Source organism: Adiantum capillus-veneris, chromosome 15 (assembly GCF_014529385.1).
Source record: "Adiantum capillus-veneris isolate H3 chromosome 15, ASM1452938v2, whole genome shotgun sequence".
Taxonomy (NCBI): Eukaryota; Viridiplantae; Streptophyta; class Polypodiopsida; order Polypodiales; family Pteridaceae; genus Adiantum; species Adiantum capillus-veneris.
In genome coordinates this window covers 26866725-26882417 of record NC_140945.1, presented here as the reverse complement: position 1 = coordinate 26882417, position 15693 = coordinate 26866725, and the positions used below count along the sequence as shown (strand labels likewise).

Here is a 15693-nt window from a genome sequence, read left to right as displayed (position 1 = left end):
CAGTGCAGTGCTTGCTCGCAGACGTTGCAGGTGCTGTTGTGCTACCACATGTTCCGCCTCTCGTCACCCCTAAAGAATCTTTAAGTTTTTGGCCTTTTAATTTTTTTGAAGCCATTAGGAATACCTTTTAATTTTCAAGAATCCCACTATTATATTTTGAAAACTTAAATTGCAGAGACAAGTTGCCAATCTAGTTTTCTTATAGCACGTCTTGGGTTCAAAACTCGATCTTTGAGTTCTCTTGGGAGTCTCTCTCTCTATAGGTAGTGGCTATCTGAAAGGAAAGGGCATTGTCCGCCTCTTGTCAGGTTCCCCGTCTTCTCGTCTGCGTCGCGTGCTTGGCTATGGTAATGGCAAATGACTTCTGCAGCGAGACAGGTACCTCTTCTTTTATCGTTTTCTTTCTTCTGATTTTCCTTGCAAGAGCCTCAAGACTCGTTGCACAATGACAGATCTAATACTTGGACCCTGATGAAGGCAGATCGGGCTACCTGGGCTGTGAGAAACCGTAACGTTTCCTTTGCAAACTAGCACGGGTTCACTAGGTAGCGAGAAACCCTAACATTCGTCCTCTTTACCAGCAGAGAAGACGAATTTTGGGAAACCCTAACAGAGTAGATAGTCGAAGATGAAGACTTTGGGATAAGGTATCATGTGCGCCTCAGTTTGAAGGATTTGTGCCAGTCAGGGGAAGCACGAGTGCGTAGGCATCAATTCATACAATGTCTAGTGGGAGTGGTGTAATTGCAGGACCAGAAGTGGATATGGCAGAATTGGATGCTTCCTCTTCAGGGCCCCTTGCAGTGGACCTCAACCTTAACCTTGGGCCCTCGTTTGCATTAGAGCTTGCTTTAGGTGGACAGGATTTTGAGGAGTCGGTTCCTGTTTCACGCCCGAATTGGCCTCGTTTTGAGCCTGGCATTCTTGCAGGCGGGCAAGAAGATGAAGTCCCACCCATGGCTGAAGAGCCTCCTATTACTCTACCCTTAGAGGATCAACAAGACAGTGCCAGCGTTCATGATAATTTGAATAGGTTTGATGCAGGAAACAGCAATGGTGCCTTTGGAGGAGATTTAGACCAGAATGTACGCGAGCCTCATGCTGATGTTCAAAGGTCTCTGGCGGGTTTGCTTCAAGCTTTTAGGTGAAACCTTAAATTTTTTGTTTTGATTTAGGTCGTAGTGATAGTTTTTTCTATCTACTTAAGAGGTCTCTTTTGTAGGAATGTGCGGCATACGCGTCACCCGCGCAGACCTAGACAAGTTTTGTTTGCTCCTGTTCAAGATCTTGTGCAAACGCAGGACTCCTCTGAGCATGGATCTACTTCGGAGAATAGAGCTGCCAGCGATACAGCTGTGTCGCTGTTACTTCCGAGAACAATTAGAAGTGAAGAGACCCCCAATACTACTCTGGAAATCGCCCCTTCGCAGGACTCATCTGATAAGAGTGGGAAGGCCGACGCAGGTACCGTAGGTGCTAATTTTGAGTGTAATATATGCTTGGAGATGGCAACAGAGCCTGTGGTAACATGCTGTGGGCATCTTTTCTGTTGGCGGTGCCTTCACAAGTGGTTACATCTACATTCTCGCCAAAAGGAATGCCCTGTATGCAAGGGCTTTCTCTCAGATGATGCCATTACCCCCATTTATGGTAGAGGGACTGGTCAAGACACAGAGAAAAAGACCGGTAGTACCCCTCCACGGCCTCACGCTCATCGTGTGAATGGCAAAAGGAGGTGGCTGGACAGGTTCATCGAAGAAAGGCTGGAGAGAGGCAGTGCTTCGGCAGGTGCACAGGTGCATGTCGATAGCAACGAAGGGGAGACGTCAAATGCAGCCGATCTTGTTTTGAATAGGCTACGAGTTGCACAGAGGTTGCAAAGAGAATTCATTGATGAAAGGTTTAGGATGCGCCTTCATCAACGACTGATGGGTAGGCGTGGGGGAGGGGCCTTTCGCCCCCCTGCTGCTGCTACCCCTGGGCCCACTGCCCAAGCTTCATTTGTGAGTGCTACACCAAGTTCAGATCAACATCGCAATGAGAATGTTTTAACACGAATTGCGATAAACCGTCTTGAGACAGCTGACAGTCTAGCAGCAATTGGAGCTAGCATGGATGGATTGCGTGAGGGGCTCGAACACATGCAAAGAACATTGGAGATTGTGAGCACACTTCCAACACAGCCAGGTACTCGTAGCTCTGCTGGAGCAGCCGATGCTGGATCATCAGCTGTTGCACGGCCTCTTCTCAATGAACCAAGGATTTCCCCTTCGTCAGAAGTTGAATCTCATTCACCCACAAACTCGACAAATGCTGAGTTGCAGGTAGAAACTCCAGAATTGCCACAAACATCAAGGCACAGAGGTGTTGGTGGTGCATCTGGGTCGTCTGATTCAGAGCCTGGTGCTATGCATGTGCGAAAGAGGCGCCGCCTCAATTAATTTGGAGGACATTCTCGGTGCAGGGTGAGCTGGGGTTGGAAGAGGAAAGGAAAAGCAATGGAAGGCTTGTTGCAGGAGCAGGTTTTGAGGAGAGAGAGAGAGGGGGGGTTAAAATGGAATAACTTTCTTCTGATAAGTTTTCTGTCAGATTATTCAGGCCTGTGAATATGTAAATAATTTCGGCAACATGTTTACTAACGCTTCAAATGCTTCAATTTTATATTGGGAAAACTTCTTTACTAGAGAGAGTGTATCTCATTTTCTGTCATTTTGTTTTCTCATATATCTTTGTTTTGTACAAATTGTCTTCAGCCGTTTTGTGTATTTAATACTCTTTTGTAATTTTTTTTGCAATGGACCCTGTATGCATTTATTTGAACACTCAAGCCAACAAGGACGTTTCTGCAGTGGTTATAGGGTAGTCATTATCGTTCTTATATGTTGTATATCCTTTTACAGATCTCTAGTGTGAGAAGTTAAGGCCCTTGAAAAGGGCAGGTTGCACGCAGCAGGCTACTGGGTTTTAAAGGTGGCCGTATTGGTAGAAGGTGAATTGGATGCTTGATGTGCAGAATTTGATATCTTGAAGTTTGGGGCGTGGGTATGTACTTGCTTACATATATTTGTACATGTATATTAGAGAGAGAGAGAGAGAGAGAGAGAGAGAGAGAGAGAGAGAGAGAGGGGATGGGGGGTCTCCTTCTATGGAAGGATGAGACAATGCCTCAGGACAATTATCGCCTCAGGACAATTTCCTATCATCTGGTGGTTGTAGTGATGCCACCATGTAATACACGACTCTGTGAGATAGTGTTGCCATATATGGTTGGTATTGTTTCTCAATCAGGAAAACGCAGCAAGAGCCGGCTTAGCAGGGGTTGCCTGGTGGTGGATTGCAGCAGGTCAGGACTGATCTCAAATGCAGGCTCATTTTCGAAGTGCACCACTTTAGTAGGATTGATGGGACGGTACAATTGGGTAGGCATTAGGTATTGTTGTCAACTTTTATAGAGATTTTGCAATCCTTGAGAGGACTCCTTGCCTCTCTCTCTCTCTCTCTCTCTCTCTTTATAAGTGGTTAGTAATCATTGAATCATCCCTTTGTCAGTTATCCGTTTGACAGAACCTTTGGTGGGTGCAATCATACCTGGAACAAAATTGCTATTTTGAGTGTACTCCTTGGTTTCGGTTGTGTGAGCCACATAGCTTTTTTGCCCTCCCGAATGTTGACAGGATGTCTGCTCGACATGTCCATCTTTGATTTATGTTGGAAGAAGTGTGTGATGGGTCATGGTAGTCTTGCCTGTGTCTGTATATGAATAATCTTGGGAGCTGTTGTAAATGGTACCCGGGCATTTTTGAGCAGTGAAAACCATGATTTGAGATGGCGATGCTAATGTCTTACAGAAAAGACACTGGAGTTTAATGCCAGATAGCTTTTATACGGCAGAGGTTTAAAGTTGCTGCTTCTATTCATGGTAGTTCATTTTGTGTGATTGCTCAGACTAGCACCTTGCCCTTCCCCTCCATGAGGAAATTTTCAGGCTGCTCCTCTCATGTACAACTAGGACCTGTGATTGTATTGCAGCAATCCTTTGTCACGATTGTGGTAGAGATGCTATCTTTATCATTTCCGATGGTTCAGTGAAATCTTGCTCGTCGAACCAAGCCATCTGGTGGATTGGTAGATCGTAAGCATCATGGTCTCCACTCTTATTGAGGTGGAGGAAGTGAGCCCTAATTGATGTCATGGTCCGATGAGTGACCTTTTTTTAATGATCTCCTTATCACGATTTGGCACGGGAGGATCTATGGTTACAATGAGGCACACCATAACTGATGCTAAATTGGCTTTATCTAATAGAAAAATGATTCTAAATGAATTGTTGGATTTATAAGTGGGTTTTCTCGCTTGGAACACCAATGAAAAATAATTCTAAATGAATTATTGGAATTTTAAGTGAGGGTTTTTCTCATTGGAGACATCTGAATACAGAGTATTTTTAGTGTGTCGTTCATAGTAATGACGGGAGCACTATAAAAGGGAATATTTGTAAGGCCACCAGGAAACGGGTACTTTTGATGCGTCACATTGGAAAGAAGTTCTGACCATCCGGGAACAGACATCTCTGATGCGTCATAGGATGGGTGACATAGAGCATCGTGAAGGAGATTGTACCGTAAGGTCGGTAGGAAAGGACTAGGTGATGGGTATTCCTGATGCGTCACAAGGTGGGTGACGGGTGCATCGAAAAGGGAACATTCATAGTCAAAAGAAAATCCCGAACTGTGTTAGAATTGTGCACAAGGAAAAGCAAGCACTTGAGTGAAGATGAGTAAAGAGAAAACTTTGAGGAAAAACGGATGCTTTCTGAGAAAGCTAGATTGCTTTTTGAGAAAGCATATGGTAGTCTATGTCTGCATTGCAACTGTGCATGTGATTTCATCCAGGGACGTCTAGGAAGTGTTGTGAGCATTGTTTTTAAGTTATAAGGTTTTATTGAGTTTTTGGGCAGATTCAGACTATTTTTAAAATACGCCGGCCACCCACTTAATAAGTGGGCAACCATTTCTACGCGAGCAGTCTACGCTCAGCTATTTGTGTCGTGGCCAGGAGCTATAAAAGCATCACTTGCCCTTACTCAGAGGAGGAGATCAGTTTTTGCAAGAAGAAGGTGCTGTTGTTGATTTCATTCGCAAAGAAGATGTTGCCGGTGATGCCCATGGCTGCCCCAAGTGTACAAGATGTTGCCAAGACGCAATGCGCGAGTTCCCTCACGAAGAAGTGCCTACGGAGCGTGGTTCCATCGCGATAAGTTGTTGTTTTTCTCTGTTTTCAGTCCATAAACGTCGTAGACGGGGTTGATTTACGAGAAAGAACCCGAGAACACACCTCTTTTGTGTGTAGGATCGGAAGAGAGGAGTTTCTATGTAGAGATCTCTTCCGGGGAATTGCTTTTCGAGAACCGAGTTGTGTTTCGAGCGTCGAGACTTTGAAGGTAACAATTTTCATGTTATGAACTTTTGAGTATTTGTTTGCAGGTGTACTTCGTCTTAGTGAGGGAGTAGAAGCAGAGGAAGGCATGAGCCTCTACATGAGAAAACGCTCTGAGGAACTAGAGCCAAATCAGCCCAAGGGTTTCGTACCCAAGTTTGGGAAGTAGATCCACGGATCGGAGAGAGGTAGTCTCTCGAGTTGTGATCCAGAAGTTGAGATTCCCAAGTAAGGACTTCGCGTCCGGGAAAGCAAAGTTGTTCTGCGAGAAGAGGACTTTGGAAACAGAGTCGGAAAAGAGTTGCAGGGATGCCATGCCCGGAGTTTGAAAGGTGAGATCCAGAGGTGAGAACCTTGATTCTCAAGGATTTGGAATAAGAACAGAAGTTCCTTGGAATAGGGTTTTGCTCTAGGAATAGGAAGCCGAGGCTTCCGTGAACCATCAAGTCTTATTCTAGAACGAACGTGGTAATACATTCGGTTCAAGTGCTTGTAGATACTTTTCCTCAATAATAAAGATACTATTGGGGGGGGGGGGGGGGGGGGGGACCAACCCATCTTTTGGTCTCCAGTACTGTGTCGATCTTGTCACACTCTCTCTCTCTCTCTCTCTCTCTCTCTCTCTCTCTCTCTCTCTCTCTCTATTTCTCTCTATATCCTTTGGCTTCAGTATTAAGTGATAAATTCTATTTATCCGGGTACATTCTATGTTGCTATGGGCTCCTGTTCGTGATAGTGGTATCACAACATGGTCTGCTCTCTTTGTCTGTAAAGGAGGACGATTCTGGAAAGATACAGGAAGAAGCCATGACAAGCGAAGAGAGAAGTAAGCAAGCGGAACACAAAGCGCTGCAAGAAAAGCTCGCAGAGTTGGATTTTTTTCTCTCTGCAGAAGTCGACACAAGACTTGGGATTCTCTGAGAAGGCGACAAGAGCATGATGCTCAAGAACCTAGAGAATCCAAGGAGCGGAATGCTCAAGATCCTTCAGAATCTAGAAAATATCCATGAACATCAATCCAGAACCATAGCCATGAAATCCCGTCATTTTGGGAAGGATATGAAGAAGGTCTCTAGACCTAGGAACTCTTCGGTCAAGTTAGATACTTTTGACGGAAGGGAAGATGCCCCGAAAGCTACCGGTTTAATTCGACAGTTTGAAGTTGCCTTTGCAAACGACAATTTTTGAGAAGCGTTGAAGATGAGGCATGTGACCAAACTCCTCGAGGGGATTGCAAGTACTTGGTGGTATACCAAAGCTCTGCTAGGAACTTACAACAAGACTTGGATTCAATTCAAGGCTATATTTTTCGAAATTTTTTTTCCTCTACGCTTTGAGGAAGGCATCCAAGAAGATTATGATCAGTTTGCCCAATAGAAACACGAGCGAGTCAAAGCAAGTAGTGGTTCACTCTTGCCAAGGTAGCTCCACTCTTGACTCTCTCTGAGGAAGGAAAGATGAAGAAATTCAACGAGGGACTTTTGCCCGAATTTTGTAGACGCATCCGCAAGATACTTTGCAACGGATGGTGGAGTCAGCAATACAAGATGAAAGTGTACACCTCAGTGTACATAGAATCTAATCCCCGTAGTGGGATGAGAACCATTGAACACAGAAACATCAATTTTTTGTTATCCCTCCTCGACGGATATGTGGCTATCCAAACAAAGTTTGGAGTAAGGGAATTCAAACTGACTCTTGAGATTTTGAAAAGAAGACCCTCGAAATTTAAGTGAGAGGGAAGGTCTTTGATCAAAGTTAAATCTTTGAGGAACTTATAAACTGCGTATTGCTTTTATGCATGAGATATGCATGTGTCTAACCAAGACAATCACTCTCGAGTATTTATGAGAGTAGGATCAAGTTGGAACATTGTTCTATGAGATGAACTGGTTTGCTAACCATCCAGAAGGTCAACTATCCAAGGATTGAAATCCTAGTTTATTTGATGAGCTGGCTTTGCTCTAAGATCGAGCCAAGGGATCGACAGGTTGAGCGTCTTCGCTCTAAGGATCTTACAAAGGGAAGGTAATTTCCCAAGGTTCACCGAAACTCTAACACAACTTAAGAATTATGTACACCTTTGGGTACATGGATAACACACGAAGATGCAGACCTATACCAAGGTGGGTCATCTACCATTCGATTTTTTTTTTGCTGAACGGAATTAGATGAACCAACTTCCTTTTCAAGAACTGGATGGGAGTTTGTTATACTCTCTCGAGCGCCTTTTTGTGCGCAAGAATATTTCGACATGAGAATCTCTATTTGAGATGTGTTCGGTAGAAGGAATTTGAGTTTCTCTACGGAGAAGAAATTTTTTGATAGTCGTTGATCATTGAGTACGCTATGTGCTTTTACCATTACAGCAACAACTTTTGGTTGCGGTATATGTTCCTCCATGAGCAGGTCAAGTAGCATTTGCTGGAATAAATTCGAACTATTATGTTCGTAAGAGTATAATTCGCCAACCGTTTTAAAATGGTAAGAGTTACCTTAACCTCATATGGGAGCACGTCATTGAGATCTACAGCGGGTTCGCCCTTAAGTGGGCGAAGTTTAAACTTATGTTCACAGAATGGTTTGGCTAGAATTTTATCTGCCTAAATTTTGCGAGGAGTCCTAGATGCTTACAAGGTGAAACGTTTTTTTGCTGGCCTTTGTAAGGTAGAGACGCTAATGGACGTTATGAAAACACTGCTGGTGGTAATAACTCGCAGGAGGAAAAGATTGGAAGGAAGTGCTGCCGTGCACAAGGAATCTTCGGATTGGAACCGTCCGCCTACGTTGAGCAACGGCCCGGAACAAGAACTTTCTTTAATGTGATCGTAGACTTTGTTTGTGAAAGAAAGACATCAAGATTAATGCTCTATGGTTTGAGCATTCCCAATGTGGGAGGACACAAGAGGTTTCATACCCTCTCGACTAACAGCGCAGGGACATATACCTAGATGGATTTCTAGGAGGATTATTCTTCTCCAGGTTGAGAACGCGAAAGTGAGTTAATAGATTTTCGGATAAGGAAACTTTTGATCTGTTGGAAAGTCGCGAATGATGAGTTCTTACGTGATTGGTGAAGGATATCCTTGACGCACTAGAGGAACGACATAAATCGGTAAGTATTTAATTATTGAATTTTTGTTTAATTCAATTTTTAAGTTCTCTTTTGAGAAAGGACTAGCTCAACTCACCATTGAGCAAGATTTGGAATCTTTTCGGTTTCTCCCAAGCAGTTCAGTTGGATCTCTGCAGTTGAGAGGGATGTTGCTAAATTGGCTTTGTTTGATAGAAAAAATAATTCTAAATGAATTGTTGGATTTATAAGTGAGAGGGTTTTCTCTCTTGGAACACCAAGGAAAAATAATTCCAAATGAATTATTAGAATTTTAAGTGAGAGGGTTTTTCTCATTATAGACATCCGAGTACAGAGTATTTCTCGTGCGTCATTTAGAGTAATGACGGGAGCACTGTGAAAGGGAATATCTGTAAGGCCACCAGGAATGGGTACTTTTGATGCGTCACATCGGATGGGTGACAGGGAGCATCTGAAGGAAGTATCCGACCATTGGGGAACGGACATCTCTGATGCGTCATAGGATGGGTGACATAGAGCATCGTGAAGGAGATTGTATCGTAAGTTTGGTAGGAAAGGACTGGGTGCATCGAAAAGGGAATATCCATAGTCGAGAGGAAATTCCGAACTGTGTTAAAATTATGCATAAGGAAAAGCAAGCACCTGAATGAAGATGGGTTTAGAGAAAACTTTGAGAAAAAATGAATGCTTTCTGAGAAAGCGGGATTGCTTTCCCGCGAGGAAGTCTATGTCTGCATTGCAAATGTGCATGTTATTGCATCCAGGGACGCCTAGGAAGTGCTGTGAAAGCATTGTTTTTAACTTATAAGGTTTTATTGAGTTTTGGGCAGATCTAGGCTATTTTTAAAATACGCCGGCCATCCACTTAATAAGTGGGCAGCCATCTGATAAATAAGGCAACAGATCAGCCAGCATTTTCTCTCTCTCTTTTTTTAGCAGAACAATGCGAAAAAAAGGCCGCGATCTCTACACGACCAGCTTGCGCTCAGCTATTCGTGTCGTGGCCAGGAGTTGTAAAAGCATCACATGCCCTCACTCAGAGGTGGAGATCAGTTTTTGCAAGAAGAAGGTGCTGCTGCAGATTTCATCCACAAAGAACATGTTGCCGGTGATGCCCATGGCTGCCCCAAGTGTACTAGATGTTGCCAAGACCCAGTGCGAGAGTTCCCTCACAAAGAAGTGCTACGGGGCGTGTTTCCATCGCGACAAGTTTCTATTTTTCTCTGTTTTCAGTCCATAAACGTCGTAGACGGGGTTGAATTACGAGAAGGAACCCGAGAACTCACCTCTTTTGTGTGTAGGATTGGACGAGAGGATTTTCTATGTAGAGATCTCTTCTGGGGAATTGCTTTTCGAGAACCGAGTTGCGTTTCGAGCGCCGAGAGTTTGAAGGTCACAATTTTCATGTTATGAACTCTGAGTATTTGTTTGCAGGTGTACTTACTCTTAGTGAGGGAGTAGGAGCAGAGGAAGGCATGAGCCTCTGCAGGAGAAAACACTCCGAGGAACTAGAGCAAGATCAGCCCAAGGGTTTCGTACCCAAGTTTGGGAAGTAGATCCATAAATCGGAGAGAGGTAGTCTCTCGAGTTGTGATCCGGAAGTTGAGATTCCCAAGTAAGGACTTCGCATCCGGGAAAGCAGAGTTATTCTGTGAGAAGAGGACTCTAGAAACAGAGTCGGAAAAGAGTTGCAGGGATGCCATGTCCTGAGTCTGGAAGGTGAGATCCAGAGGTGAGAACCTTGATTCTCGAGGATTTGGAATAAGGAACGGAAGTTCCTTGGAATAGGGTTTTGCCCTAGGAATAGGAAGCCGAGGCTTTCGGGAACCATCAAGTCTTATTCTAGAACGAATGTGGTAATATGTTCGGTTCAAGTGCTTGTATAGACTTCTCCTCAGTAATAAAGATACTATTATGGGGGGGAGGGGGCGGACCAACCCATCTTCTGGTCCCAGTATTGTGTCGATCTTCTCTCTCTCTCTCTCTCTCTCTCTCTCTCTCTCTCTCTCTCTCTCTCTCTCTCTCTCTCTCTCTCTCTATCCTCTGGCTTTAGTATTAAGTGATAAATTCTATTCATCCGAGTTCTATATTGCTATGCGCTTGTGTTTGTGACAGTAACGACAACGTTTTTGTTAAGTATGGAGCCTGATTTACCCTTATAAATTTTTGTGGTAAAAGCACACATTTGTAAGGCCCCCATTATGAGGAGAAGCCATCGTGCGTAAAGGAAAATCACTCGCCGGAAACCAAAATTTTCACGGCAAAAAATCAGGATATGTGTCCAAAAGATACAAGAGGAGATGTGTCCAAAGACACAAGAGGAGATAGCCTATATGTCTAAAGTTCCATATGCTACAGCGGTAGGTTCTCTAATGTATGCTATGGTCTAGACAAGGCCAGACATTGCACATGCAGTGGGAGTTGTGAGTAGGTTCATGGACAACCCATGTAAAGAGCATTGGCAAGCTGTGAAGTGGATACTTAGGTATCTAAAAGGGACAACAACAAATGATTTGTATTTTGGAGGAACTGATATTTTTCTAGAAGGGTATGCTGATGCAGATACGGCAGGTGACAAAGATACTCGAAGGAGCACTACTGGCTATGTGTTCACGGTTGGAGGCACAACATAAGTTAGGCTTCAAAGCTGCAGAAAGTGGTTTCACTTTCTACCATGGAAGCAGAGTATGTAGCAATGACGGAGGCAAGCAAAGAAATTTTGTGGCTTCACAGATTCTTAGAAGAGCTTGGATTCAAACAAGAAAATTGTGTCTTGTATAGTGATAGCCAAAGCGCTATCCATCTTGCGAAGAAATCAGCCTTTCATTCAAGGACAAAGCACATTGAGGTGAGATATCACTTCATACGCACTCTTTTGGAAGAGGGACAGCTAAAGCTAGGAAAGGTGCATATAAGTGAAAATCGTGCAGACATGTTTACAAAGGTAGTTGGGCTTTTGCTCATCTTCAATCGGCATTCAAGGATAAGAAGCCAGAATGGAAAGAAGTCACACAGGTTTGGTTTGGAGATCAGTCTCCAAGTGGGAGATTGTTAAGTATGGAGCCTGATTTACTCTTATAATTTTCTGTGGTAAAAGCGCACATTTGTAAGGCTCCCATTATGAGGAGAAGCCATCATGCGTGAAGGAAAATCACTCGCCGGAAACCAAAATTTTCACGGTAAAAAATCAGGGGCAACTTTTTTTCCCCTCGTCGGAATATTCCTTTTCGCCGGAATATTATGGCCGACCGACGGCCGGAAAGTGGTCGGAAAACAACCGTCGGTTGGCCGGTGGCCGGTAGTCAATGGCCGATGGCCGGTGGTCGGAAGTCAATGGCCAATGGCCGGTGGCCGAATTCAAAAGCGGACTTGTCTTCTCAAGGGCAGCCACACATGGGCGGATTGGAGGGTCTGATTTGGACTTATCTACACAAGGGCGGCTACACATGGCTGCCTCTCATGAGAGAGGGCAACCCTTTTGGCCTATAAAAGGAGGCCATTTCTACACACATTTCATAGTGTGTGAAGTTGATGCAACAAGGTGAGTGTGAGGTGGTGAAAGTGAAGCAAGGCGGGAGCTCCATTAAGGATATAATCCCTTTGTAAACTACTTCTTGTTTTGAAGTCCTAAAGCCATTGAGTGACTGCTTTCCCGTGGACATAGCTCACATTGGGTGAACCACCTATATCGTGTGTACTCTCTCTCTCTCTCTCTCTCTCTCTCTCTCTCTCTACTTTATAATCTCGTGTATGTAAATCTGTCTCTTTCCATTAAGTAATCTACTCAATTATCTATTTAGCTACGTCTTATTTCCTAACAGTTTCTGATGACGACAACAGTCTTGGGAGATGTTCTTGATTGTCCCGAAACTCGGGAGAGAGAGTTGGCAAAAAGGATGAGAGCATACCTAAATCAATGGTTGAACTAGGATTTAAACTAGTGTGAGTTGGGGGTGAAGGAGGCCACTCGACTAATGGCGGATAGTGTCGTGATCCGCAACATGTAACCTCAGCTAAAGGTCCCGAGTCAACCACCTTATGCCATATAGAGACATGGCTCAAAAATGGCGTTGCATACCATGTCTAGGAGAATCTTCCTAGAAGGCCTAACCAATGAGAACTTATCAAACACCTTATGCAAATTCATTAAAGCAATTGTCAATGTTCTCACCATGGATTGTTGCCTAATCAACTAAGGAGCTAGTTTTTGGACATTGCACATTTTGACATTCTTTTATAATCCATAGAATAGTCCTTACCAGTCGAGAATAAACTACACACTCTCAAGAAACAAATAACAGTTAGTATTTTGGAGTCTCCTTAGTAATAAAGATACTATTCGGGTTTTTTTTTTTTTTTGGGGGGGGGGGGGGGGGGGGGGACCAGCCCATCGTCTGGTCCCAGTATTGTGTCGATCTTCTCACTCTCTCTCACTCTTTCTCTCTCTCTATCCTTTGGCTTCGGTATTAAGTGATAAATTCTATTTATCCGAGTACATTCTATATTGCTATGCACTCTCATGTGTGACAGTAACGACAACGTTTTTGATGACGACAACAGTTTTGGGAGATGTTCTTGATTGTCTTGAAACTCGGGAGAGAGAGTTGGCAAAAAGGATGAAAGCATACCTAAATCAATGGTTGAACAAGGATTTAAACTAGAGTGAGTTGGGGGTGATGGAGGCCACTCGACTAATGGCGGATATTGTCACGATCCGCAACACGTAACCTCAGCCAAAGGTCCCGTGTCAACCACCTTATGCCATATAGAGACATGGCTCAAAAATGGTGTTGCATACCATGTCTAGGAGAATCCTCCTAGAAGGCCTAACCAATGAGAACTTATCAAACACCTTAGGCAAATTCATTAAAGCAATTGTCAATAGACAACAAAAGATTCTTGGAGGGCTCTTTGCAATTTAAAGAAAGTCCCTAAACTAAAGCCTAAGAAATAGGTTTTGCTGGCTCCTTGTTCCCATTGAATTTGTTTGTATCCAAGGCTCTTTTCTTGTATGTAAAAGCTTCTTTCTTTAATACAATTTCTTGTTCTTTTGTGGCAGAAAGCCAAAACTATCTATACTAATAGATAAAGGGGGAGGGGATCCCCCCCCCCCTTGACACGCGTCAAATGGAGATCAATCCGGTAGTGTCGCTACAAATCCGGGAAACACAATGACGCAAAGGGAGAGAGAGAGAGGCGGCGAAGCCGCTGGCTACACTAGTGGGCAATAAGATGTCCAAGGAAGTATACGAACATGTTGCGTGTGTACCAACATATATGCATGTATTGATACAATTATTTTCTTATGCAAAGCATAAAGGGGCATCCTTGTTGAATGATACAATTATGATTATGTTTTTATTTTTTGAACATATTACAATAGATATCTTTAATGTTTTTTTAATCTCTTTATATGCCTTTAAGGATGTCCATATAGGTGTTATGTCTTTAATTAGATGTCTATATAGGTGGTATGTTTCCTTAGTAAATCCATCTATGTGCTATGTTTTCATGTAAATAAAGATAACATGCCTTGTATATTTTTTTGTTCATTATGAAAGTTTTATCAATGATAAAGTTCTCTATGTTTGTAGATGTGTATGATGAAAAGACAAACTCTATGATGAGAATACTGATTTTCTTGCTGAGTAAATGATGCAAATATAAAAAATTCGGGGTTCCAAATTTAATTTTCTTCCCATTTTGTATTAAAAAATGATAAATTCTTTGTTTAAAGATATCCAACATTAACATGTTGCATACATGCAATCTGTTACTTATTGATGTAAAGAATGCATAAACTCAGCTTTATATGGAGTGGCGAAACTCATCCATGTCCTATCTAAAGAATATCATAGAAAATTAAAATACATGTGTTATGTGATTATGCTCATTTGTCATCTCTCTTCTAAATGGAGTAACCTTTTTATCACTTTGTTTGGAATTGGTTTTCCCTTTTCCCTCTTGAGTACTAGGTCTTGACTGCAAGATTCAATGTGTTAATCGTTCCTTTGGGATTGTTTGTGTCATGTTAAGAATTCTCCTTTAGTTCACGTGTATGTGTGCATATGTGTGTGTGTGTGTGTGTGTGTGTGTGAGAGAGAGAGAGAGAGAGAGAGAGAGAGAGAGAGAGAGTATTAGAAGAGGTAGGGTAAAGGGGCCAATATAAGGCCATGTAAGAAAAAAATAGTATTTTTGGGGGGGATTTTTCATATCCGACCAGATTTGAAATTTGAAGAGTGCATTCAATTCCTCATGAAAAGACGCATTAGATGATATCAAGATTGATATTTTTTTGATTTTGCCTCAGCACTCTATTTGAAAAAGCGTAATTCTGAGGGCTTTTTAGAAAACAGAGACACTCAAGCACCAATAGTAGTACACTTTTTAGCAAATCAGATGTGGATACCTGAGCAAGATTCCAAGCATATTCCTTTTTTTTGTCTCTCTTTTGGGGGTGGAGCCATCTTCTTTTTGGGGGGTGGTTCCTTATTGGCCACTTTACCATAATCAAGAGTGATGGCCACTTATCTTAATGCCTCAATCACCAGCTGTTTCACATTGATTGTGGTATATAGTCTCTTATTATGTTGTATTTCTTATTTATGTTTTGTAGACCATATCATCAATATGTGGCAAAGAAGAACAACTAGCTTCCACCCTCCATCTCATGGTTAAGAGGTCAAGCTTTCTATTTTTCTATCTCTTGACACGGTATAGATCTTGTTTGTGAGTGGCAAGCAAGAGCAACAAAAGAAGCGATCAATGGTGGTAAGGGTTTCTCCCTTCTCCTCCATCGTGTGTTGCTTCTACACTCACCCCTAGGATTCTTAGGAGGCATTGGTGACAATCTTTGATTTCGGAAATTTTTGTGGGAGATCATGTAGTTCGAGATTCTATAGAGTTGGAAGTAATCATGTACAATAGGATTTCAATGTCGGACGTATATTGCCTTCCTTCAAGAGTAAGAGTGCATTCGTGCATAGTAACGTTCAATTTTTTGCAAATAGTCCATTTTGGCACTGTAAGAAGCTGATGAAAGTTGTGTCTATCGCATAGTACAATGACCTTTATTTAAGGCTTATAAACAACCAAATCGGCTGGGAAATAACCAAGACTTCAAAATGGAGCTGTATAATGAAGTAAATTTTTTGTTTATTATC

At 42.7% G+C, this 15693-nt stretch overlaps 1 protein-coding gene across 4 annotated transcripts; it reads left to right on the top strand.

The window, feature by feature from the left end:
- The first annotated feature begins 222 nt into the window (after positions 1 to 222).
- On the top strand, positions 223 to 2683 carry LOC147440420 (uncharacterized). 4 transcript variants are annotated; one of them, XM_086530160.1, is made up of 3 exons: positions 223 to 378; positions 453 to 1114; positions 1223 to 2683. In XM_086530160.1, exons 2-3 carry the CDS (start codon positions 723 to 725, stop codon positions 2439 to 2441), a joined length of 1611 nt encoding a protein of 536 aa, XP_086386286.1. In that variant the 5' UTR covers positions 223 to 378; positions 453 to 722; the 3' UTR covers positions 2442 to 2683. The 4 variants fall into 4 exon arrangements, with proteins under 4 accessions (XP_086386286.1, XP_086386283.1, XP_086386285.1 ...); XM_086530157.1 differs by having other exon boundaries at positions 453 to 1144; XM_086530159.1 differs by having other exon boundaries at positions 234 to 378; positions 482 to 1144.
- Positions 2684 to 15693: the final 13010 nt, after the last annotated feature.

What these genes read in the sequence shown, in the direction of transcription:
- LOC147440420 (XM_086530157.1), top strand. Translation starts at nt 723, where the DNA reads ATGTCTAGTGGGAGTGGTGTAATTGCAGGACCAGAAGTGGATATGGCA. An exon ending in GGTTTGCTTCAAGCTTTTAG is followed by an intron (nt 1,145 to 1,222) that starts GTGAAACCTTAA and finishes TCTCTTTTGTAG; the next exon opens with GAATGTGCGGCATACGCGTC.